At 44.4% G+C, this 24,787-nt stretch overlaps 1 protein-coding gene across 1 annotated transcript in view; it reads left to right on the top strand.

Moving 5' to 3' along the window:
* The first annotated feature begins 1,650 nt into the window (after positions 1-1,650).
* Positions 1,651-24,787, top strand: part of LOC145359438 (lamin-B3-like) — a 48,588-nt gene continuing 25,451 nt past the window's right edge. The window contains 5 exon segments of the mRNA XM_080213986.1: positions 1,651-1,911; positions 1,913-2,052; positions 13,086-13,242; positions 13,335-13,460; positions 18,359-18,529. Of these exon segments, the coding sequence (XP_080070112.1) occupies positions 1,651-1,911; positions 1,913-2,052; positions 13,086-13,242; positions 13,335-13,460; positions 18,359-18,529 (855 nt within the window).

Below are 24,787 nucleotides of genomic sequence, written 5' to 3'. Positions count from 1 at the left end.
GATATGGCCAGAAAAGAATGCTTTCTATGGTGCATCTGTATAAGTTGGTGAGAGTTGTCGTGGACATGCCAAATTTCCTTAGTCTGCCAAGAAAGTAGAGGTGTTGGTGGCCTTTCTTAACTGTAGAATAAGCATGAAGGCACAGGACAAGTTGTGGGTAATCTGGACACCTTAAAACATGAAGCTCCCGACCATTTCTACTTTATCCCCATTGATGTTGACATGGGCATGTTCTCTACTACGCTTCCTGAAGTCGATGACTATCTCCTTCTTTTTGCTGACATTGAAGGAGAGATTATTGTTGTCGCACCAGTTTGCCAGATTCTCTATCTCTTTCTTGTACTCCGCCTCATCATTGTTTGAGATCTAACCCATTACGATAGTGTTATCAGCAAACTCGTAAATGGAATTGGAAGGGAATTTGGCCAGTGTGTCAGGAGTATAGTAAGGGGCTGAGGACAGAGCCTTATGTCTTTTGATGGCCATGTGATTGGTCTGGACTCCATGGAAAGGCTCTGTGGGAAGCTGAGCCAATTGGGAGCAAGGGCATGTGCATCGTGAGTCAGCAAGGAAGCTCGGTTTGAGCCAGGGAGGAGAATAGAGTAGACGTGAATTGTAGTTCTCTCAGATGCTTATCTCGTACATAAATTATACTTATAATAAATCGTTCATTGTTGAAACTACAGCAAGTTTGTTTTGACTTTACTCGTGTCAAAGACTAAAGAAAATGATGATGCTGGCATAAATAGCAGAATGTCTTAATAGCAGAACAAAGGTCAGTGAAAGCAAAACTTCAGAACAAGTGATAAATGAAATGGGGATTTAAAAATGGAGTCAGGATGGAGCTCCTGATGAATTATAGAGTCACGGCTCATAGAAGTTTACAGCATGGAAACAAGCCCTTCGCCCAACTTGTCCATGCCGCCCTTTTTTAACCACTAAGCTTTACCAATTGCCCGCATTTGGCCCATATCTCTCCAACCCATCTAACCCACGCAACTATCTAAATGCTTTTTAAAAGATAAAATTGTACCCGCCTCTACTACTACCTCTGGCAGTTTGTAACATTCACCACCTTCTGTGTGAAGACAAATTGTCCCTCTGGACCCTTTTGTATCGCTCCTGTCTCACCTTAAACCTATGCCCTCTAGTTTTAGACTTCCCTACCTTTGGGAAAAGATGCTATCTCCTGTTCTAACCCCTCATAATTTTATCGACCTCTATGAGATCGCCCCTAAGCTTCCTTAAGTGAGCTGAGGAAAGGTATGCAGAGATGTGGCTGCCTCCCAGGCACCAGTGGAGTTTTACTGTGTGTATGAGACTCAGGTCCTGTGTCAGAAATAGACACACTCCAAAATAAAAAGCAATGTGCTGGTCCTAAATAATGAGACCTTTAAACCACGTGAGCACATTCCCTGAACTTGGCAATGTTCCAACACATTAGAATTGGACTTTAAAAAAGGATATAGCTCTGGGGGTAATAAAACCCTCAAAAAGAATATAAAACCTGCCCCAATGATAATTTACTCATTGCCTTTTTCTGAAGCAGATAAATGTCTTTTTGTGGCTTCAGACCCAGATAATAGTCTTCCAGAGAGAGCAGTTGCTGACTTCTGAGTGAGTGATGTGTGACTGGGACGTCTCTCTGCGATGCAGGCAGTGCCGCGGACCCCGGCTCGCGGGAGCGGGACGACTCCCCGCCGCCTGAGCAGCCAGAGTCCCGCGGGCAGGTCTCGGCGGAGGTCCGGCGGCCAGCAACGGCGCTCCGGGAGCTCGCTGTGCCGGAGCTGCCAGGAGGAGAGGGAGGAGCTGCGGCAGCTGAATGGCCGCCTGGCCGCTGTCATCGAGCGCAACCACAGCCTGGAGCGGAAGAGAGAGGATCTGGAGCGGCAGCTGAAGGATTGCCAGGAGGGGGGACAGCTCCAGCCGCTCCCTGTTGGAGGAGAAGCTGGAAGAAATCCAGGAGCGGCTGCGCAGCGCGAACACGGAGCGGGATCGGCTGGAGCTGCAGCTGAATAAACGCAACGACGAGAACCGGGAGCTAAAGGAGAGGTGAGGAGGGGGATCCAGGCACCTCCCCCGCGTCCATCCCCCACCTCATTCCCCTCACCACCGCCCCACCCCCCACTCACCCCCGCCTGTCCATTCCCCCCAACCCCTGCCCCACCCCTCCCCCACCTCCCCCGGCCCACCACCCCCACCTTTCCCCCAGACCCCCCACCGCTTTCCCTCCCCCCCCACCGCTTTCCCTCCCCCCCCACCGCTTTCCCTCCCCCCCACCGCTTTCCCTCCCCCTCCCCCCCCACCGCTTTCCCTCCCACCCCCCACCTTTTTCCTTCCCCTCCCACCCCACCCCTTTTTCCTCCCCTCCCACCCCCCCCCCTTTTTCCTTCCCCCCCTTCCTCCCCCCCTTTTCCTCCCCCTCCCACCCCCCCCCCTTTTTCCTCCCCTCCCACCCCCCCCCTTTTTCCTCCCCTCCCACCCCCCCCCTTTTTCCTCCCCTCCACCCCCCCCCTTTTTCCTCCCCTCCCCCCCCCCCCTTTTTCCTCCCTCCCAACCCCCCCCTTTTTCCTCCCCTCCCAGCTCCCCACCCCCCCCGCTCCCCTCCCCCCCCCGCCCCCCCCCGCTCCCCCTCCCCCCCCGCTCCCCCCCGCTCCCCACCACCCCGCTCCCCACCCCCCCCCTTTTACTCCCTCCCACCTCCCCACCCCCTTTTCCTCCCCTTCCATCCCCCCACCCCCCCTTTTCCTCCCCTCCCATCCCCCACCCCCCCTTTCTCCCCTCCCATCCCCCCACCCCCCCTTTTCCTCCCCTCCCACCCCCAACCCCCCCACCCCCCCTTTTCCCCTCCCCTCCCCTCCCCCCCCTTTCCTCCCTCCCTCCCTCCCCCCACCCCCCCTTCTCCTCCCCTCCCCCCCTCCCCCCCCCCCCCCTTCTCCTCCCCTCCCCCCCACCCCCCCCTTCTCCTCCCCTCCCCCCCACCCCCCCCTTTCCTCCCCTCCCCCCCACCCCCCCCTTTTCCTCCCCTCCCCCCCACCCCCCCCTTTTCCTCCCCTCCCCCCCACCCCCCCCTTTTCCTCCCCTCCCCCCCACCCCCCCCCTTTCCTCCCCTCCCCCCCACCCCCCCCTTTTCCTCCCCACCCCCCACTCGCTGGAACTATTAGGGGGACAAATTAGGATTCAGATGTGCACAGCCTTCATTTGTCCCCCTTCCCCCAAATTACCAAAGATGGACAATTCTCATGTCAATCAGTTGATAAAAATGAGCTGTTGTAAGTCATTGGGATCACATACAATGATTTATCGAGAGGATATTTAATAATCCAATCCCCACAAATGGCCCATCCTCAGATATCAAATTTTCAGAGCCTTATTACCTACTTACCACCCTCTGTGTTTCAAAAAAAATGCTTCGCATATCTACTTTAAACTTTCCCCTTTTTTACCTTAAACCTATGTCCCTTAATAATTGACATTTCTACCCTGGGAAAAAGACTCTATCTATTCTATCCATGCCTGTCATAATTTTGTAAACTCCTATCACATCATCCCTCAACCTCTGATGTTTAAGTGAAAACAAGCCAAGTTTGTCTCGTCTCTCTTCATAGCCAATACCTACTAAGCCAGGCAACATCCTGGTAAATCTTTTTTGTACGCTCTCTGAAGCCTCCACATCCTTCCGGTAGTGTGGCCATATTCTGAATACGGCCTACTAAAATTCTGCTAAAATCATTTTGCTCATTTTTATACTCTATGCCCTGACTGATGAAGGCAAGCACACCATATGCTTTCTTGACCACTTTATCCACTTGTATTGCGACTTTAAGTCATCTGTGGACCTGTATACCTGGATCCCTCTGTAAATGCTTTGAAGGGCTCTGCCATTTACTGTATACCTCCTTGCTGAACTGGACCTTCCAAAATGCATCACCCGCATTTGTCTGGATTAAACTCCATCTGCAATTTCTCCATCCAAGTCTCCAGCCTATCCATATCCTGCTGTATCCTCAGGCAATCCTCCTCACTATCCGCAACTCCCCCAATCTTTGTGTATTATAGATACCTTGGTTAGTGGGTGGGAGAACTGAGGATTTTATTTGGGGATCCAATTTGTTTCTAAAGTATGATAAAAATTATTGAAAGGTTGGATAAAGAAATGTTAGTTAACTTGGGCAGTCTTATGAACTGAAGAAATGCAAAACTATCAACCTTCAAATAACAGTGGAGACTAGAAAACGGATTCCCATGCCCTTCACCCCAGGAGTAAAGAATGAGGAAATCATCATCAGAGTTAAATATTTTGGTAGTTTTATTCATTCATTTTGAAGAGAAAAGGACAAAAACTTTAGAAATGGATTTCAAAGTACAAGGATTTGCACAGTGTCAAATATATTCTGTGGGACAAATAAGTTTACCTCGGTTGATGCTATGCAGCGCATGTTTATAGTTGTAAGATTTACTTGTATGGTGGGATTACACTAGATGTTGGGAATGTTTGACAGAGTTCCACATGAAGGTATTGGTTGGTTGTGATTATCAGGGAATCCTGTGTGTTGGAGATTGTCCATAATTAGGTCAGGTTATACGTGGTCCATGAAGAGAATGGCCTGAAGTTGTTTGTTAAAAACATTTAAACACCCTGTTGAGTGTGCATGTTCCCTTTCTTCAATCCCTGTTAGCCAAAATGGACTATTCTTCTATTCCTTGCTGACATGTAAATAACATACTAAATACACATTTGTGTCATGCAATGATGAGAGAATAGTCATCTCCCCATGGCATTCAATGGCATTACCATTGCTGAATCCCTCCACCATCAACAAGCTACGAGTTACTGTTTGCCTAAGACTCCATTGCGCCAGCCATGTAAATATTTTGGCTACGAGAGTGGGACAGCGGCTTGGAATTCTGTGGTGAATAACTCATCTTCTGACTCCTCAAAACCCTGTCCATCATCTACAAGGTACCAGGCAGGAGTATAATTGTTTAAATATGTACTTTCCACTTGTCAGGGTGAGTGCAGTTCTACTCAAGAAGCTTGATATCCAGGACTAAACAACCCCCTTGATTGACACCCTATTCACCACTTTAAACGTTCACTCCTTCCACCACTGCGGCATAAGTGTGTCCTATGACGCACTGCAGCAAATCACCAAGAATCCTTTGACAGCATGCTGCGAACATGTGACACTTTTCACCTATAAGGAAACTGGGAACATGGGACATTGGCACCTGCAGGTTCCTGCCTACACCACTCATCAGTCCTGATTTGGAGCCAAGTCACCGTTCATTCATTGATAGGAAACAAAATCCTGGGACTCACTCCCTAATAGCACTGTAGGTGTACCTACGATAAGAAGTCTCACAACACTAGGTTAAAGTTCAACAGGTTTGTTTGGTAGCAAACACCAGTAGCTTTCAGGGCTCTGCCCCTTCGTCAGGTGAGTCAGGTGTACCTACAACATGTGGACTGCAATGGTTCAAGGCAGCAGCTCACCACCACCTTCTCAAGGACAACCAGGGGTAGGCAATGGGCCTTGCCAGTGTTGCTCACATCCCATTGAAAGAATATAACAAAAATCCTACAATATGTGGATACTATCTCTTTACAATCCATTGTTTCATTAAAATGATGACCCATTTTATCTCAGAAGATGCTCCCCAAGTAGTGAATATTATTTTCAGTTTGGGCTGGCTCCTTATTCATCCAGCTGATTTTTTTTTGTTGTTGAAGAGCTTGGCACGGTACAGTAGTTAGCACTGCTACTTCACAGCACCAGAGACCCAGGTTCGATTCTGGCCTTGCATCACTGTGTGGAGTTTGCATGTTATCCCCGTTTTTGCATGGCTTTCCTCTGAGTGCTCTGGTTTCTGCCCACAGTCCAGAAATGTGCAGGTTAGGTTGATTGGCTGTGCTAAATTGACTCTAGTGTCAAGGGATTAGCAGGGTAAATGCATGGGGTTATGGGAATACTGCCTGGGTGGGATTGTGAAGTTAGGCACCTATCCATTAGGTTGTGTGCACACCTTCTCCCCACCTGTATGCACGTACTCTTAATTTAGGCTAGTAACACCAAGGAACTTTCCCTTTTTAAATGGTGCTCATAAAGTAAGTAGGAGCTGTTGCTAGTTTTGAAACAATTGCACACCATAGCCAAGAGTTTAGGAGATGGATTCTGATGTGGTAATGTTATAAGATAGGTGAGGTACGTAAGTTGGTATATCGTTGCCAGTGCCGGTGTCCAAATTTTGTAAATGTAAAAATTGAGTACTGACTGCCCTGGTGGGCTTAATGTTTTTGCATGGGACATTACAAGCTGTGTAAGACTGGAGATTTGGTGGCTTGCATGAACTTCAACAACTAGAGAGTTTACTGTGATGATCCAGATTTGGGTGGTGGTCATTTGCTCATTGATCTGTCTGATAATCACAAGACAATGAGATGATACTCACTTATTGCAATATACTTTCTACCAAAATCATTCATTTAGAATTTCAAGTCTTTTTTTTGGATAATTTAGGTATTGTCAAAGGACTTGGAGATATGGTGTCATTTGAATAGAAAATTGAACTCATTTTGAAAACTAAATTGATAGTAAATCAAAATCTGGGAGTTTTTATTTGGAGTTTTAATTTTAAAAAGACCATCTATAGAAGTTATTGAAAACCCAAAGGTACATTGTTTGATATGAATTTCAGAAAATAATGCTGATTGCATATGACACATTTTGTACATAGACATTACAGCAGGGATGTTGAAATGATATTGAGTGTATCATCTACTTGAATCACAGAAACCCTACAGTACAGAAAGAGGCCATTCCTGCCCATTAAGTCTGCACTGACCATGATCCCACCCAGGCCCCACCCCCCTATATTTACCCACTAATCCCTCTAACCTATGCATTCTCAGGACACTAAGGGCAATTTTTTAGCATGGCCAATCAACTAACCCGCACATCTTTGAATCGTGGAAGGAAACTGGAGCTCCCGGAGGAAGCCCATGCAGACACGAGGAGAATGTGCAAACTCCACACAGTGTCCCAAGCCGGGAATCGAACCCAGCTCCCTGAGGCTGTGAAGCAGCAGTGCTAACCATTGTGCTGCCCAACTTGTAGAGATTATAGGAAATTAAGGAGTAGGGTTGTTGAATTTTTTTTTTAACCTGTTCTTGCGATGTGAGCATTGGTGGCAAGGCCAACATTTGTTGCATATCACTAATCATCCATGAGAAGGTGGTGAGTGAGCTGCTGTCTTGCATGTCTGCAGTCCATTTGGTGTAGGTATACCCACGGTGCTGTTAGGGAGGGGCTTCATGGATTTTGCCCCAGCAAGAGTGAAGGAACGCTGATTTAATTCCAACTCGGGGGACTGTGTATCTTGAAGTGGAACTTGCATGTGCTGTTGTTCCCAAAGAATTGGTACCCATGTCCTTCCAGGTGGTAGAGGTTGTGGGTTGGAAAGCTGCTGTTGAAGGAAACTTGGTGAATTGCTGCAGTGCACCTTGTAGATGGTAGACATTTGTGCCACTATATGTTAGTGATTTAAGGAGTGACTGTTGTAAGGTGATGGATGTGGTGCCAATCAAGTAGACTGCTTTGTCCTGAATGGCATCAAGCACCTTCAGTGTTCTTGAATCTGTACTCGTCCAGAAAAGTGAGCGTATTCCATATTCCTGACTTGTGGCTTGGACTTGATGGATGGACTTTGAGGACTTAAAAGTGAGTCACTCACCGTGGGACTCCCAGCTCCTCACTTGCTCTTGAACAGTTCAGATTTTGGTCAATGGTAACACCGAGACTGTTTGATGTTTGACGGATTTAGTTGTTGTAATGCCATTGTGTCAGCTGTGTCTATGTTAGTAACACACTTGCCTCTGAATCACTTAACTCTCAGTTCACATCCCATTCCAGCACTTGAGGGCAAAAAATCGAGGCTGATACACTAGTGCGACACCGAGGGTGAGTTTACTGAGCGAATATTGGCTGCCATGTTTACTATTGCAATATTCACGAAGTACTTCATTAACTGTGAAGGACTTTGAGCTATCATGAAAGGTGCTATATAAATGCAAGTTCTGGCACATTATTGCAATCATTAACGATATCGCCACTTCTGACTTATGGAGGGAGGGAAGATCAAAGGAGCTGAAAGTGGTTGGGCCTAGGATGCTACCCTGAGGAACTCTTGCAGCGAAATCCCTTTGCTGAGATAATCGCCCTCCAACAATCACAACGTCTTCCTTTGTGCTAGCTATGAAAATTTTGAGCCCTTGATGCTGTACTCTGTCAAATTACATCAAGAATCAGCTTTCTTGTGCAAGAAAAAATTCATAAAATCATAGAATCAGCAGTGCAGAAGGAGGCCATTTGGCCCATCGAGCCTGCACTGACAACAATCCCACCCAGGTCCTATCCCCATAACCCCACAGTTTTACCCTCCTAGTCCTCCTGACACTAAGGTGCAATTCATCATGAGCAATCGACCTGACCCGCACATCTTTGGACTGTGGAAGTAACCAGAGCACCCGGAGGAAACCCACACAGACACGGGGAGAATGCACAAACTCCGCACAGACAGTGATGCAAGCCAGGGATTGAACCTAGCTGCCTGGTGCTGTGAGACAGCAGTTAATCATTCATTTTTTAAAGTGTGGTTATAAACCAAATTCCAGTTAGCTAAATATTTGGACACCGTCTCAGGGAGCAGAATATTGAAAGTTGCTGATTACGAATTATAGCACAGCTGATCATAAAAGACAGATTAATATCTTGTTCGATAGGTTCCTGGAATAGTCAGATTAGGTGACAAATGCCAAGAATGCAGCATTATTACTTCATAGATGTATAAAAACGTAGGCAGAAGAGGCATATAAAATTCTGAATATTGGCAATAAAGCAATTCTGTATTTGCACAAGATACTAATTAGTCCAAGTCAGAATATTCCATGCAAGTATGTAGGTTGCAGGTATTGTTCTAACCTAACACATTGATTGTCTCATTGAGTTAAAGTTGGCATCTATGCACTGAGACCAAAATCAAACCTGCATCTTTATGGTGCATTTCATAATCTCAAAATTTCCCAATGTGCTCAAGTTTCTGGACTGGGATTTGAGTCAACAATCTTCTAACTTGGGTGAGGATCTACTACTGAGCCAGAGCTAAAAATTGATTTTTCTTCTTTTAAGGAATGGGTTGCAATAATGTCACTCAAGTTTCAAATAAACTTGCTTTGTAAGTTCCTGAAATTTTCATTCAGCTGCTTGTGAGCATGAGGGAGTGAAACAATAGATCCAGATTTGGGTTGTACTTGGATTATTTTGTGCATTCAATACTTGCTGGCTATAGATCTGTCTCCAGAGCTGTGAGCAATTTCGGCCGATCAGTTTCTCGCCCAACTGAACTCCGTGGACCTGAACCAAAGCAATTGTTTCAATCTTAAACTTGCTTTGTTCCCGGTGGAAATGCAACCATTCCAAAGAAAGCTTACCAAACCACTTCGACTTGTACAATGTAATCAAAATGCCCAAACGCCTGACAAAACCTATACACCGCAACTGAGTTGGAATGATTCATTTGGACACCTTTCCATTTCATCACTCTTTGCTCATTCTGTAGGCTGGAGTTCTGTGCTAATGAGACGATGCAGTGTAAATGAAACATTATTTTAATTTTAAAAAAATTGATATTGAAACAGCACAAAACTTAAATATAAAAGCAAAATTCTACGTAAGCTGGAAATGCAAAATAAATGATGTGGAGATGCCGGTGTTGGACTGGGGTAAACACAGTAAGAAGCCTCACAACACCAGGTTAAAGCCCAGCAGGTTTATTTGGTAGTAAACGCCACAAGGAGCAGCGCTCTGAAAGCTAGTGGCATTTATTACCAACTTTAACCTGGTGTTGTGAAACTTCTTAATGTGAAATAAAAACAGAGGATACTGGATAAACTCCATGTAATATGATAGCCAAAGTTGTCCTACAGCACAGCAAAAGCCTTCAGTAACTTTCTCTGTTTGAGTTGTTTTCAGAGTTTAGAGAACAAGCTTCCCGATGTTATGAATGTACCCCAAGCTACTCTGTGAATCCCCATTTTACACATTCCCAAAATGTGGTGCAGAGTTGCCAGGTTATTTTCTCCATTTCTTAAGCTGTCAGTATGAGCACTTCCATTTGTATTCTCTGGTCACCCTGTGATTTTCATATCGAATTTGCTGGTCATTGTTAACTGACTTTGCACACAGAAAATTAAATCTGAGAGCAGTCCTCTGGTGAGTTTTATTACATCACAGTTTCTTGGCATGAAGTACGCATGTCACATTGTATTTACAACATGCTGCCTGCAGCACCTCCAATAGGGGAATAGGTTAAATTTAATCTTTATCTTGTGGCAATTTGGTGGGAGGGAGACGAGTGGGGCCCTCACCTCTGCCCTGATACCCGGGATGGGAAGACTCCAGGGTGACCTTCTTGACCCGCTGCCGATCGTGACTCTTGGGTGGGTGATTAATGTCCATTTAAGAATCTCGTCCCAATGAGATTTACCCAGCAGTGGGTGGGAGATCTGCCGTATGGGAAGCCCAAGAAGCAAACCCTCTTGGGTTGGGTTAGCTATCCGAGTGGGGGTTGCTCATTAAAAGATATTCTGTGGCAAATTGAAGGACCCAGCATCATTGGAAAGGAGGGCCTGCTCAGAGTTGTCCCCGCCCCACTCTCTTGCCCTTATTGCTGACCCTTCTCAACCATCACTCACCTGGATCCCTTGGAAACCCTGGGCCTTGGGTAGATGCGTTTCCAGCAGCGGTCAGTGAACTCTGAGTGGCACTGCTGAGCAAAGCACAGCTGCCAGTCTGATTATCCCACAGCTTTCGGTTGATATGACTCTGCCAATTAAGTGCCTCATTGACACTGAGTGCAGTGGGCCTTTCTCATCAGAGCCATGAAGGCTCCTTGCCCCTTTCCAGTAGATGGGTGACAACCATAGAATCCTGACGGTCCCAAAGGAGACCATTCAGCACAATTGAATCTGCACCCACTCTTCGAAAGAGCATCTTGCGCAGCCCCAAACATCGCCCTATTCCAGCGCATTTGCCATGGCTCTGTCGCCTCCATTAGGTACCACCCAACATGTCACTTGTGCGGGAAGTCAACACTACCAGTATAAATATGGAAATGGGGAAGTTATAATGTAGGGGTGGGAAAGTTGACAGGAAATGCATGTAGACATAATATTCTTAAGCTGTTCATGGGCTTGCAAATCCAGGTTTGGCAGCTCAGCATTCCAGTCGCTGATGGGGAATTTTTGTCGTCCATATGATTTTACAGTTGCACTAACAAGAATAAACCTGTATTTGCATAAGTAACTTGTGACCTGTGTAGAGTGCAGCTCCCCAAGCAATACCTTTATACTCTCCCTGTTGGTTTGCGCATGCAACAATATCCAGTGGCACCTATTATTTCATCACAATTGATGTTTTCAGGCATTTTGCTGGGAAGGCAGTCAAAATAATTTTGTAGAAAGCTTGTCTGATCTTCTTTCCAAGTCCCCCCACTGCCAGAGCAGCTCCTGTTGAAACATATGTTTGCAGATAAAATACCGTTTGTTGAGCTTTTTTTAAACAGGTATTTTTTAAAAATAAAGCATCTTGTGTATCTTTTGGATGGCAAATCCTATTTACTCATGTCATTTTCGCTGGCGGTTGTTGGCACAGATACGATAATCCATCACAACTATGAGTGAACCATCTTGTATGGGATACAGTGAAAGTTTGATACGGAGCTGAAATTGTGAGGTAGCTCTCGCTCTTTATAAAGTATTGTCATGACTGGACTAACAACTCAGATCATTACAGTGCAAAAAAAGGATATCACAGGATGGAGGAATCTCAGATTGGAATATTCTGACTGGAAAGAGCAAAGATTGGGAGACGATATGATTGCTGTTGGTAAAATTGTGAAGGAACAAGATAGTACTGCTGCCTCACAGCGCCAGGCACCCTGATTCAATCCTGGGCTTGGGTGACTGTGCGGAGTTTGCACAATTTCCCCATGTCTGCATGGGTTTCCTCCAGGTGCTCCAGTTTTCTCCCACAGTCCGAAGATGTGCAGGTTAGGTGGATTGGCCATGCTAAGTTGTCCCTTAGTGTTCCAAGAGGTTAAGTGGATTAGTCATGGTAAATTCATGGGCTTAAGGGGATAGGACAGGGTGGGGGCTGTGGGTGAGTGGTGGTGGACTTGCTCTTTTGGAGAGCCAATATAGACTCAATGGGCCAAGTTGTCATCTTCTGCACCGTTAAGGATTCTATGTTCTAAGCTAGCCTATCTTGCCCAAAATAGTAGAACCAGAGAACATTGTACATTTCATTGAGAACCAATTTGTGGAAACAATATTTCAGTGATCGAGTGCCAATCAGTGTATTGGCCCTGAGGGAGATGTTGGAAGCTGTTAACGTAGATTAATTCAAAGGAAAACTGGACAGATTTCTTGCAGACAGCATAATCAAGGACCCTTTGCACCCTGGACTCTCTTCCACCTTTATCTCTCCAGAAAAAGATAGAAAAGTCTGAGGCCACGTACCAACTAAGATTGATTGCTATGATTTGCCAACAATTCTGTTATCATTGTTCCTGGCAATTAATTGAGCCTATATTCCTTTATGGAAGCAAATTCTCGATGTAACATTGATATGGTCTTAGACTGCTGATTGCTTTTTAATGTAATTGTGGCAAGCATTTTTTTAAAAAAAATGAAGTGTGCCTTTGCTTTGTTAGTCTTTCTCCTCACTGTATCAGGAACTGTAACACTATATTCTGCATCCTCTTCTTTCCTTCTCCCCTGGGTACTCTTTGTTATATTTTGTCTGTATAGGGTACAAGAAATAATGTGTTTCACTGTATCCCAATGCATGTGGCAATAATAAATCAACCAATATTCCTTGTTAATTATTTTGTTAGTATAAATCCATCAGGTCGTTTTTGATTTAAATATATCATGTTCAAACTATAGAAAAAAATTAATTTCAGTCCTAGTAGAAATCTTTGAAATGACCATCAATTAAGCTGCAAATAATGTGATATTCCTTCAGGAAGAACAAAGCGGAATCAGATTTGAGATCTGCTTTGGCCGATGTAAGAGATTTGGAAAATTCTCTGCATTGCAAAGATGCTCAGCTGGCGACATGTCGGAGTGAGAAGAGGAACTTGGAGAACGAGCTTACCGATGTCAAACTTCAGCTTGCAAACGTAAGCATGGCAAGCCAGCAACCTTATTCCTTCCCCACCTCAAAAAAAAAAGAGAAGTTGATCCATCAGCTATATGTTTTGTTTTCCTGCAGGCTAATTCGACTGTCAATGATACCAACGCGCAACTGCGTGATGAAAAGTTACGAAGCCGTAACTTGGACAACCAAGTCCGGACGTTGCAGGAAAAGCTGGATTTCCAGAAGGACCTCCATGACAAGGTAAGGCATCTGACGTTATAACTGTGCAGGGTCAGTCGACAGGGTGAACTCGCATTGTTCGTTGGTTAAAGATCTGGAAGTGATGCTAAATTCCAGAGTAGCTCAGTTGGCTAGAATCACCTCGTTCTAAAATGCTACAGAAGCACCGTAGCCAGAGTTCATCCATGTCCCTTTTACATTCAAACATGCACAGCCAGTCCAAAACTGTGAACAGATTTCTTTTTTTAAAATCGGATAGGATGTTTCCAGTAACACATGGGTATCTCCACAGGCCGTGAATGCCTGACAAACTTGCAGCCGGATGTGTGACAATTTTTTATTTGCCCCGTCTGTTGCTCTTGTTGACTAGCAGCCAGATGGTCAACACAGCTCATGAAGCCTCTTTGTGAGGAAGGTCCTCGTGCATCTGATGGCAACATTTCTGCCTCAATGCTATTCTCTGTCCTATGTCGCCCTAAAAGGAACATTTCATAAGAATAAAACTGCGATGTCAGTGAAAGCTAATCATGTAGATCACAGAGATAACATTTAGTAGAAGTGATTAGCCCATATAAAGGAATTCAAGCCAAGGAAAGGGCACAGAGATGGCGAGGACAAAGGGCAGAGTTGGGTTTTGGTGATCATAAATTTAAACAGTTTGGCAGAGGGTGATAACCAAAGCAAAGGTGAATTAACTGAAGAGGAACTAGAGAAGAAAGCCAGAAAGACTCAGAGGAAGAGCAGTCAGGGTGTGGTTACTGATCAAAGACATTCTAGAGGACTAAAGTGCATTTGTTTTAATGCGAGAAATGTAACAAGCAAGGCAAATAAACTTAAAGCTTGGATCCGTACTTGGAACTATAATGTTATTGCCATTACAGAGACTTGGTTAAGAGAAGGATAGCTTAATGTTCCAGGATGCAGATGTTTCAGGTGTGATAGAGGGGAATGTAAAATGGGTAGGGGAGTTGCACTGGTCAAGGAGAATATCACAGCTGCACTGTGGGAAAACATCTTGGAGGGCTCATGGAGCAAGGCAATATGGGTAGAGCTCAGGAATAGGAAGGGTGTAGTTACAATGTTGGGGGCTTAATATAGGCCTCCCAACAGTCAGAGGGAGATAGAGGAAGAGACGTGCAGGCAGATTTTTGACAAGATGTAAAAGTAACAGGGTTGTTGTGATGGAAGATTTTAACTTCCCCTATATTGCCTGGGATTCACTTAGTGCAAGGGGTGTGGATGGGGCAGAGTTTGTAAGGAGCATCCAGGAGGGCTTCTTGAAACAGTCTGCAGATAATCCAACGAGGCAAGGATCCGAACTGGACCTGGTATTGGGGAATGAGCCCGGCCAGGTGGTCAGTGTTTCAGTAGGGGAGCAGTTTGAAAACAGTGACCATGATTCAGTAAGCTTCAAGGTACTGATGGATAAAAATAAATACAGTTCTCGGGTGGAGGTGCTAAATTGGGGAAAGGCTAATTAAATATTAGGCAAGAATTGAAGAATGTAGATTGAGCTTAGCTGTATGAGGGAAAATCAACAATGCAAGGGACTTTGAACTGTAAATTGACAAGAATTCAGGACGAACACTTTCCTGGAAGGATGAAGGATAGGTATGATAAGTTTAGGGAACCTTGGATAATGAGAGATATTGTGAGCCTCGTCAAAAAGAAGAAGGAAGCATTTGTCAAGGCTGGGAGCGCATGAAGCAAGTGTGGTATACAGGGAAAGTAGACAGAAACTTAAGCAAAGAGTTAGGAGGGCTAAAAGGGGTCACGAAAAGTCATTGGCCAGCAGGGTTAAGGAAAATCCCAAGGCTTTTTCTACATGTATAAAGAGGGTTGGCCCACTCAAGGACAAGGGAGGGAATCTATGCGTGGAGCCAGAGGAAATTGGTGAGGTATTAAATGAGTACTTTGCATCAGTACTCACCAAAGAGAAGGACTTGCCGGATGATGAGTCTGGGAAAGTACGTGTAGATAGTTTGGGTCATGTTGAGATCAAAAAGGAAGAGGTATTCAGGGTCTTGAGAAACATTGAGGTAGACAAGTCCCCAAGGCTTATGGGATATATCCCAGAATACTAAGAGAGGCAAGGGAGGAAATTGCTGGGGCCTTGGGAGAAATCTTTGCATCCTCACTGGTTACAGGGGAGGCCCCAGAAGATTGGGGAAAAGTCAATGTTGCTCCTTTTGTTTAAGAAGGACGGCAAGGATAATCCAGATAATTACAAGCCGGTGAGCCTTACGTCAGTGGTAGGGAAATTATTGGAGAGGATTCTTCGAGACAGGATTTATTCCCACTTGGAAATAAGTGGATGTATTAGCGAGAAGCAACATGGTTTTGTGAAGGGGAGGTCATGTCTCACTAACTTGATTGAGTTTTTTGAAGAAGTGATAAAGATGAATGAGGGTAGGGCAGTGGATGTTGTCTATATGGACTTCAGTAAGCCTTTGACAAGGTCCATGGCAGACTGGTACAGAAAGTGAAGTCGCATGGGATCAGAGGTGAGCTGACAAGATGGATACAGAACTGGCTCTGACTTGGAAGACAGAGGGTAGCAGTGGAAGGGTTCGTTTCTGAATGGAGGGCTGTGACAAGTGGCGCAACTCAGGGATCAGTGCTGGGACCTTTGCTGTTTGTAATATATATAAATAATTTAGATGCAAGTGTAACTGATTTGATTAGTAAGTTTGTGGATGACACAAAGGTTGGTAGAATTGCAGATGGTGATGACGACCGTCAGGATGCAGCAGGATATAGATCAGTTGGAGATTTGGGCAGAGAGATGGCAGATGGTGTTTAATCCAGGCAAGTGTGAGGTGATGCATTTTGGAAGGTCTGATATAGATGGGGAAATATACAGTAAATGGCAGAACCCTCAAGAGTATTGATAGACAAAGGAATCTGTGTACACAAGTATACAGGTCACTGAAAGTGGCATTGTAGGTGAAGAAGGTCATCAAAAAGGCATACAGCGTGCTTGCCTTCATTGGCCGAGACATTGAGTTTAAAAATTGACAAGCCGTGTTGCAGCCTTACAGATCATTAGTTAGGCCACACTTGGAATATAGTGTTCAGTTCTGGTCGCAACACTACCAGAAGGATGTGGAGGCTTTGGAGAGGGTACAGACAAGATTTACCAGGATGTTGCCTGTATGGAGGGCATTAGGTATGAGGAGAGATTGGAGAAACATGGTTTGTTCTCACTGGAACGACAGAGGTTGAGGGGTGACCTGATGAAAGCCCACAAGATTATGAAGGGCAGAGTGGATAGTCAGAAGCTTTTTCCCAGGGTGGAAGGGTCAATTACTAGGAGGCATAGGTTTAAGGTCGAGGGACAAGGTTTAAAGGAGATGTATGAGGCAAGTTTTTTTTTATGCAGAAACTCACTGCCGCGGGAGGTAGTAGAGCAGATACAAAAGTGACTTTTAAGGGGCATCTTGATAAATACACGAGTAGGATGGAAATAGTCTCCAGGAGGTTAGGGGGTTTTAATTCAGATGGGCAGCAAGGTCAGTGCATGTTTGGAGGACAGAAGGACCTGTTCCTGTGCTGTAGTTTTCTCTGTTCTTTTGTTCTAACGATACAAATGGGAGAGAGCAAAGATCAACATTTATGGTAATAAAGTGTGTATTCCCGGATCAGAAGTTGTTATCAGAAGCAATAACAAAATGCTACATCACCAATAAAACTTATTAAAAAATTTTTGCATAGCAATGTACAGAACATCCTTGCCTAAAGTGTAAGGGCTGGGAGGGGGGTATGATTAACAAAATGAAGTTTCTGAGCAGAGGTTCGCTCAATCATTGAATTGAGTTGATTTATTATTCTCGCATCTATTGAGATACAGTGAAAAGTATTGTTTCTTGCATGATATACAGGCAAAATGTTTATAGCGGAGGAAAGGAGAGTGTACAGAATATAATGTTAGAGTTACAATACAGGGAAGGGAAAGATCAGCTTACTATGTGATAGGACCATTCAAATGTCTGGCAGCGAGGAAGAAGCTGTTCTTGAGTCAGTTGGGACGTAATCTCAGACTTTTGTATCTTTTTCCTGATGGAAGAGAGAATGTCTGGCATGCGTAGGGTCCTTGATTATGCTGTTTGACTCCATCTACACTTCAGAAAAGCAATGGATGGGAGTGTGTGATGGACCCAAATTCCAAATCAGCTTGAATAGACTGGAGTGCTCTCCTCCAGGAAACAGATGATTAGGAACTAATTTGATAGGGTAGATATTGAGAAGGTGAGGAAGAATTTAATGTACGGGATGAGGGCCTGAGCTCCGTGTCACCTCTTTCAAAATGGCCAGCTGCCAGTCAGACAGTTAGGACAATGATGGGGCCTCCCTGGGACAAAGGACCCCATGGGTGGAAGTCCTGTCTCTAAGAGATGGCCAATCAGAGGCCGGCACCACTTCATTGCTCAGTAGCGCCACTGGGGAGGCAGTGGCTATTGTTAGTATTGCATTCAGCTGAGTCCCAGGGGTCACGGGTGAGTGATAGAGTCATGGAGGCTTACAGAATGGAAACAGGCCCTACTGTGGGGATTTTCACAGTTAACTTCATTGTAGTGTTAATGTAAGCCTATTGTGACTAGTGAGTTTCCTCACTAATAATTTAGTGAGGAAACCGGAGCACCCGGAGGAAACCCACGCAGACACGGTGTGAACGTGCAGAATCTGCAGTGACCCAAGTCGGAAGTCAAACCTGGGTGCCTGGCGCTGTGAGGGAGCAGTGCTAGCCACTGTGCCCCCATGCTGCTCTGAGGCCTGAATGTTTCCTGTTTGGCTGACAGATTCCTCGTACGTTCTTATGTTTAAAATCCTGTTTTAAAAGTGCGTATGTGGAATATTTATGCTAGACCCAGTGAACTGTTTAATATTCTCTAACTTTGTGCTAACGTTTGCTCACCTAGGAAATTGACGATCTTAAGAAGAAGTATGAAGATAGACTGGAAAACATGGAGTGTGTTAATCGTCAGAAATACGATAGCAAACTAACTGAGGCACTTGAACAGCTGAGAGAAGAACAACAAGAAAAACTCAAAGAGTACAGAGAGAAGCTGGAAAGAAGCTATATAGACCAGGTAACGTGCACTGTCTCAAAAGTTCTGTCGAATATTCTAACACTGAAAATACCAATCATATTCCAACCGGATGGAGTTATTGTTTAAAGCGATGTGGAGAAAATGACCATCATGTGATGAGAAATGTATTCACTTTTTATTTATTAATAGCAAGTACTCATCATTCTTAATTGCCCACTAGTATGTGGTCATTGTGAGAGTGATTTGCTAGGCCAATTTTGAATCCGACAGAATGCTAGAATTGATGCCTTGTCCGGGCACAGCCGATTTCTTTCTCTGCGTGATAATTGTAAGACAAGGCATGCTGGTGATGGTCATCAGAAGCCCAGCGCTGATGCTCTGCGGACACAGTTCAAATCTCACCACAGAAGCCGGTTAAAATTTAGGTTCAATGAAAATCTGGAGTATAAAAGCTAGTCTCAGTGGTGATTACCACAAAGCTATCATCAAGTGTTGTAAAAAGACATCTGGTTCATTAATGCCCTTTAGGGAAGGAAATCTGCCTGATCTGGCCTACTGATGACTCCAGACCCACAGCAATGCTCTTCTTAACCCACTCTGAAGTGGCTTAACAAACCCATCCATTCACATGCAGTTAGGAATGGGCCCAAAGCCTTCCACATAACATGAAAGGCTTAAGAAAAAGTTGGCTATTTGCAGCAGTTCCGTGATTGCTATCACTGATTTGTTTTGAGTAAATGTGGAATAAGAAGCTAAGGCTGAATTAAAACATCTCGGGTGCCATGGTGGGATTTGAACTCATTTATCTGCAAAGTTAATACAAGCCAGTCCTCAAGATAACTTTGTTATCAGGCTCACTGTGTTACCATAAAAACTAGTTAACATATAAATAATCAAAACGTGGCAAGTACAAAGTACAAGGATGGGGGAGTTTTGTGTTCAGAACAGCTGATTTCAAGTTTCTGCTTTATCCTTTCATTCTTTCACTTTCGAAGAAAATATTAAGTTTATGAGGGTGTTTCGTAGTGAGAACAGCTGATTCCTGTTTATGTTTATCTTTAAGTGCAGCTTTATCTTTAATTGCCTTTTTATCTTTAAATGCTGTATTATCTTTAAATGCTGTTTTATCAAAATCTAGTACCATTTCACTTTCGAAGGGTTGGAGACAAAGAGTACGTCAATGAGTTTGCAGGGGAGCCAATGAGCTACCTTATTTTGTGATGGAAACTAATATATTCACATATATTCAAAACATTCCAGTAAATGTTCACCCCTTAATTAGTGGTACAGCTTCATTTTAGCACCTCCATTCCAACACCTCCCCACCCCCATCCTTTTCGCCTCAGACCTGAACATTCCACACTTGCAGGCGGATATCAAAAAAGATTTTCAGTTCACCTTGATGCTGCAACAAAGGAAATGATTAAATCCTCCTGAATTGGAGTTTAACAATTTTGCATTGCTTTACCCTTCTAAAATGTCAATTTATTAGTGTCACAATTTTTTATTAGGCTTAAATTAACACTGCAATGAAGTTACTGTGGAAAGCCCCCCCTCGTCATCACACTCCAGCACCTGTTCGGGTGCACTGAGGGAGAATTTAGCATGGCCAATACACCTAACCAGCACGTCTTTCAAACTGTGGGAGGAAACTGGAGCACCCGGAGGAAACCCACTCAGACACGGGAAAAACATTGTAAACTCCACACAGACAGTGACCCAAGCTGGGAATCGAACCCGGGTCCCTGGCGTTGTGAAGTAGCAACGCTAACCACTGTGCCACCAACACAGTAAAGTCTGGTTCCAATGTTTAATAATTTCATTACAATTTAAACCGCAATGCCCCCTGTCTCCTTTGCGCCTGCGATTTACTAGAAATGTGTTTGTTTTTGATTAATTGTGCTGAGTCTAATTAAATAGCAAAGTTGTAAAATTGTGCATTTTTGCCCTGGAGGTTAATTGAATATTATCAGCGATGGCATTATAATTTAACCGCCTTCCCAAAAATCTAATTGCCTATCAATGTCCCTAGCTACCCTAGTCATACAAATAATTAACACTATTTATTTATTCATCTGGCCCAGAATCTATTCTCTAATGGTAACTTTGTCTGAAAGTTCCCTCAGCAGCTGTTTAATAACAGTCTAGAAAACTCCACTCATTCATTAATAATTTCAATATGGTTCCCTTTCAAACTCAGCAGAACTTCATCCCAGCAAACCTTCCTTCTCTGCCTTTTCAAACCCAACCCTTTGTTCTACCAGAGCGTGTCAGTGTAATTGGATAATCCCAGCTAGTTATGAAGTGCATTATTCCAAAGGAAGGATCATTAGAAATTATAGATTACTGACAGAGAATCCGTCAAAATTCCTAATGTTAAAAACATTATTTTGGGTGCCTCCCAACTTTGAGGAAGTGATTTCACAAATTATGGGATATGAATATGCAAAGTGGATGTTACTTGGATACATATGAATAAGGAGCATATATTTAATCCCCTGTATATAACACTTATGGTCAAATCTGCCTCTTTATTGACATGGTTTTATTTTGTTAGATCTTGCTTTCTGACATTCATCCCTATCGCCCTCCCTCAATTCGCACCAGTTTTTTGGACATGGTTTTTTAGCTCTCTACGTGATACTCATCTCGCAAACAATGATTGATAGGTTTTCAAAATTGATTTTGTCTCTTTATCACTGCTACTTGCCTGGATGGAAGTTTCAGCAATTGAAAAACTGAATGGCTCCTATTTTTTTTTGTGTGAGGAGTGTGGGGATGACTTTTCCAGGAGCTTTTCGTAGAATCATACAGCGCAGGAGGCCCTTCGGCCCATTGAGTCCATGCCAACACATCAGAAACACCCGAACTCCCACCTAACCCCATCTGCCAGCACTTAGCCCATAGCCCTGAATGTTATGATGTGCCAAGTTACTCAATGTTGTGGCCCTTTACAGAACCATCCCTTTGGCACATGCTATGTAAAGGCCTCATGAAGCATGGGCACCGTGTAGTCTAAAAGCCACTCTCAGTTTGGTTAAGGTTGTGATTGGCCGTGCCAATTCAGTTGCCAGTTCATTCCTGCAATACCAGAAATCGGAATCTCTGGAAGACCAACTGTGGAGGTCTGGTCAGGAAAGTGAAGGCACCGCAGCCAGCAGCATGTTTGGTTTTGTTAAATTGCACCAAAGCAATGGGTGGGAGACAGGAATTGACCGCAATGGGCAAGTGCCGTGTCTCTCAGTAGCAAAGACACAGCTGCCGTGTGCTCAATTTGGACTCTGTTCGAATTGCGCAAAACAAATAAGGCGCCCTCTCCCACCTGCTGCAATCCTATCATTAAACACGTCATTTATCGCTTTTCCCCAACACTAAAATCAGGTCTATAAAACTTTATTAAACTGTAATTCTATTTGATGGTGCTAATCGATAATCACCTTTACAGATACCACAGGTATGTCCTGTACAATTTTCCACGTTGTCTGGTAGACACCAACGTGGTACCTGTACTGGAATAGCGTGGCTAGGGGTACAGCAAGTTCTGGAGCACAAATTTTCAGTACTACTGCCTGAATATTGCCAGGTCCCATAGCCTCTGCAGTATCCAGTGGCTTCAGCCGTTTCTTGATATCAAAAGAGTGAATTGAATTGGCTGAAGACTGGCATCTCTGATCCTTGGGACCTCCAGAGGTGGCCAAGGTGGATCATCCACTTGATGCTTCTGGCTGAAGTTTGTTGCAGGACAAACCTGGCCACTCACTACCTCATAAGTCTATTTTTGATCATCAGTAAAGTGTTGGGTTAAGGTTAGGGTTAGGTCAGCAGCATTGGCAACTCCTCAAATACTGAAGGAGTCTCTGTCCAAATGCAACAAGACCTGGACAATATTCAGGCTTGGGCTGACAAGTGGCAAGTAACATTCAATGACCATCTCCAACAAGAGAGGATCTAACTACTGGCCCTTGACATTCCCCTGCTATTAAGGGATACTTGCTTAGCAATACCCTGCTCACTAATACTCAATTTGTGTTCTGGCAGGATCACTCATTGCAGCCTTGGTCCAAACATGGACGAAAGAGCTCAATTCCAGCAGTGAGGTGCAAATGACTGCCCTGACGTCAAGGTAGCGTTTGATCAAGTGTGGTATCAAGGAGCCCTAGCATAACCAGAGTCAATGGGAATCGGGGCGGCGAGGGGATTCTCCACTGGTTGGAGTCATATCTGGCACAAAGGAAAATGGTTGCGGTGATTGGAGGTCGATCAGCTCAGTTCCATGGCTTAATTGCAGGAATCCCTGTAGTGTCCAAGGCTCAACCATCTTCAGCTGCTTGATCAATGACCTTTCTTCCATCATGAGGTCAGAAGTCGAGTTGTTCACTGATGATTGCACAGTGTTCAGCACCATTAGCAACTCCTCGTACTGAAGGAGTCTATATCCAATTGCAACAAGACCTGGATAATATCCAGGCTTGGGCTGACAAGTGGCAAGTAACATTCAATGACATCTCCAACAAGAGAGAATCTAACTACTGGCTCTTGACATTCAATAACTTTAGCATCATTGAACCACACACTATCAGTATCTTGGGGTTTGCCATTGACCAGAAACTGAACTAGACTAGCCATATAAACATTATGGCTACAGGAACAGTCCAGAGGCTCGGAACCCTGTCACTAGTGACTCTTCCCCCTAACTCCCCAAAGCTTGTCCACCATCGACAAGGCAAAAGTCAAGAGTATTTTGGAATACTATCCACTTGCCCAGATGAATGCATCTCCAACAACACTCAAGAAGTATAATTCCTGAGGGAAGTGGTGCCATCATAGGAGTGACAGGCAACACAAAATACCCAAGACCGATTCACAATGTCTAACATGTACTGGTATTGAGTGATGTAGTCAGCCCCCATCCTGCCCAGGAAAAGTAGCAGTGATTGATGAAGTGACTGCATGTTTGATTTAAGAGCCCATGTTCCTTCCCTTCCACAAAGACATTAAACACGAGAGTCCGCCCACATGTTGGCAATAACTAGCATGCTGATCAGCCCTTCAGCCACATTTCCAATCTGTGGGCTTTGCAGTTGTCCCATCGGGGCTTGTCTGAGCGAGGCTCTTGTAGTTTTGCGTTGCTTTGACTTTTTAAGTTGTATTGTGATGATTCTGGGAGTCTCGCCTTTCCACAAAGACTTCTCTTTGAGTCAGTGGTCTGGAATTCACCGCTTTGGCAATCTCGTCAAAGAATGCCATCTATTACACCATGGAGCTCATTATTAAACCGAGATTTGGTGGAGAATTCACTATATCATTGCTTTTTTTTTATTCATTCGTGGGACGTGGGCGTCATTGGCTGACCAGCGTTTATTGCCCATCCTTGGTTGCCCTTGACGCTGAGTGGCTTGTTAGGCCATTTCAGAGTCAACCACATTGCTGTGGCTCTGGAGTCACATATAAGCCACACCCAGGTAAAGATGGCAGATTTCCTTCCCGAAAGGACATTTGTGAACCAGATGGGTTTTTCCAACAATCGGCAACGGTTTCTTGGTCATCAGTAGATTCTTAATTACAGATGTCCTTTTACTGAATTCAAATTCCACCATCTGCCCTGGCAGGATTCGAACCCGGGTCCCCAGAATATTAGCTGAGTTTCTGGATTAATAGTCGAGCAATAATACCACTAGGCCATCACCTGTTCTCCAGTGAGCACGGTGGTGAGTCAGACATAGCACAGCTGATGTCTGGCCTGAATCCAAGGCTAATTCTGCTCCATAATATTAGCCTATGTTGTGTAGATGCACCTGCACCAGGTTTTGAATAAAATTTACCTCCCTAGTTATGCTCTTCTGCGCTATTTAACAAAAGAAATCCCTCCCTGCAGCTCATTTGCTCATGTGTCTATAACTTTATGCCACAACTGAATGCTTACATTGGCCAGTTTCCTTGGGATTAAAGTTATGTGCCTGGAATTTCCTTGAGCATTCTTCTGATTGATCACTGTTAACTTTGGTGGAAACACTTGTGTAAATGGGATTTCTCCCAATTTCGGGACAACATTATGGCACCTGATCAGGAAAATGTCTTGAGGAAATTCCATGCAGTGAAATCTACCGTAATCTCCTGAATACACTATTTTTCTTGAAATATATATCAAGGAGTTGGTTCGAATTCATCTTGTGCCTGTAATACGTGGCATTGGATCAAAATTACGGAGCTGTTTAAGAACATCTTTTCCAGACACATTGGGGACAATAATGCCTACTTTGGAAATGCTGCGCTTCAGTGGTATTTATTTTAATTAAT

The sequence above is a fragment of the Carcharhinus amblyrhynchos genome, chromosome 28 (assembly GCF_965287045.1).
Source record: "Carcharhinus amblyrhynchos chromosome 28, sCarAmb.v2.hapA, whole genome shotgun sequence".
Lineage (NCBI taxonomy): Eukaryota > Metazoa > Chordata > Chondrichthyes > Carcharhiniformes > Carcharhinidae > Carcharhinus > Carcharhinus amblyrhynchos.
The sequence above is the reverse complement of the archived record's forward strand: the minus strand, read 5'-3'. Positions and strand labels throughout refer to the sequence as shown.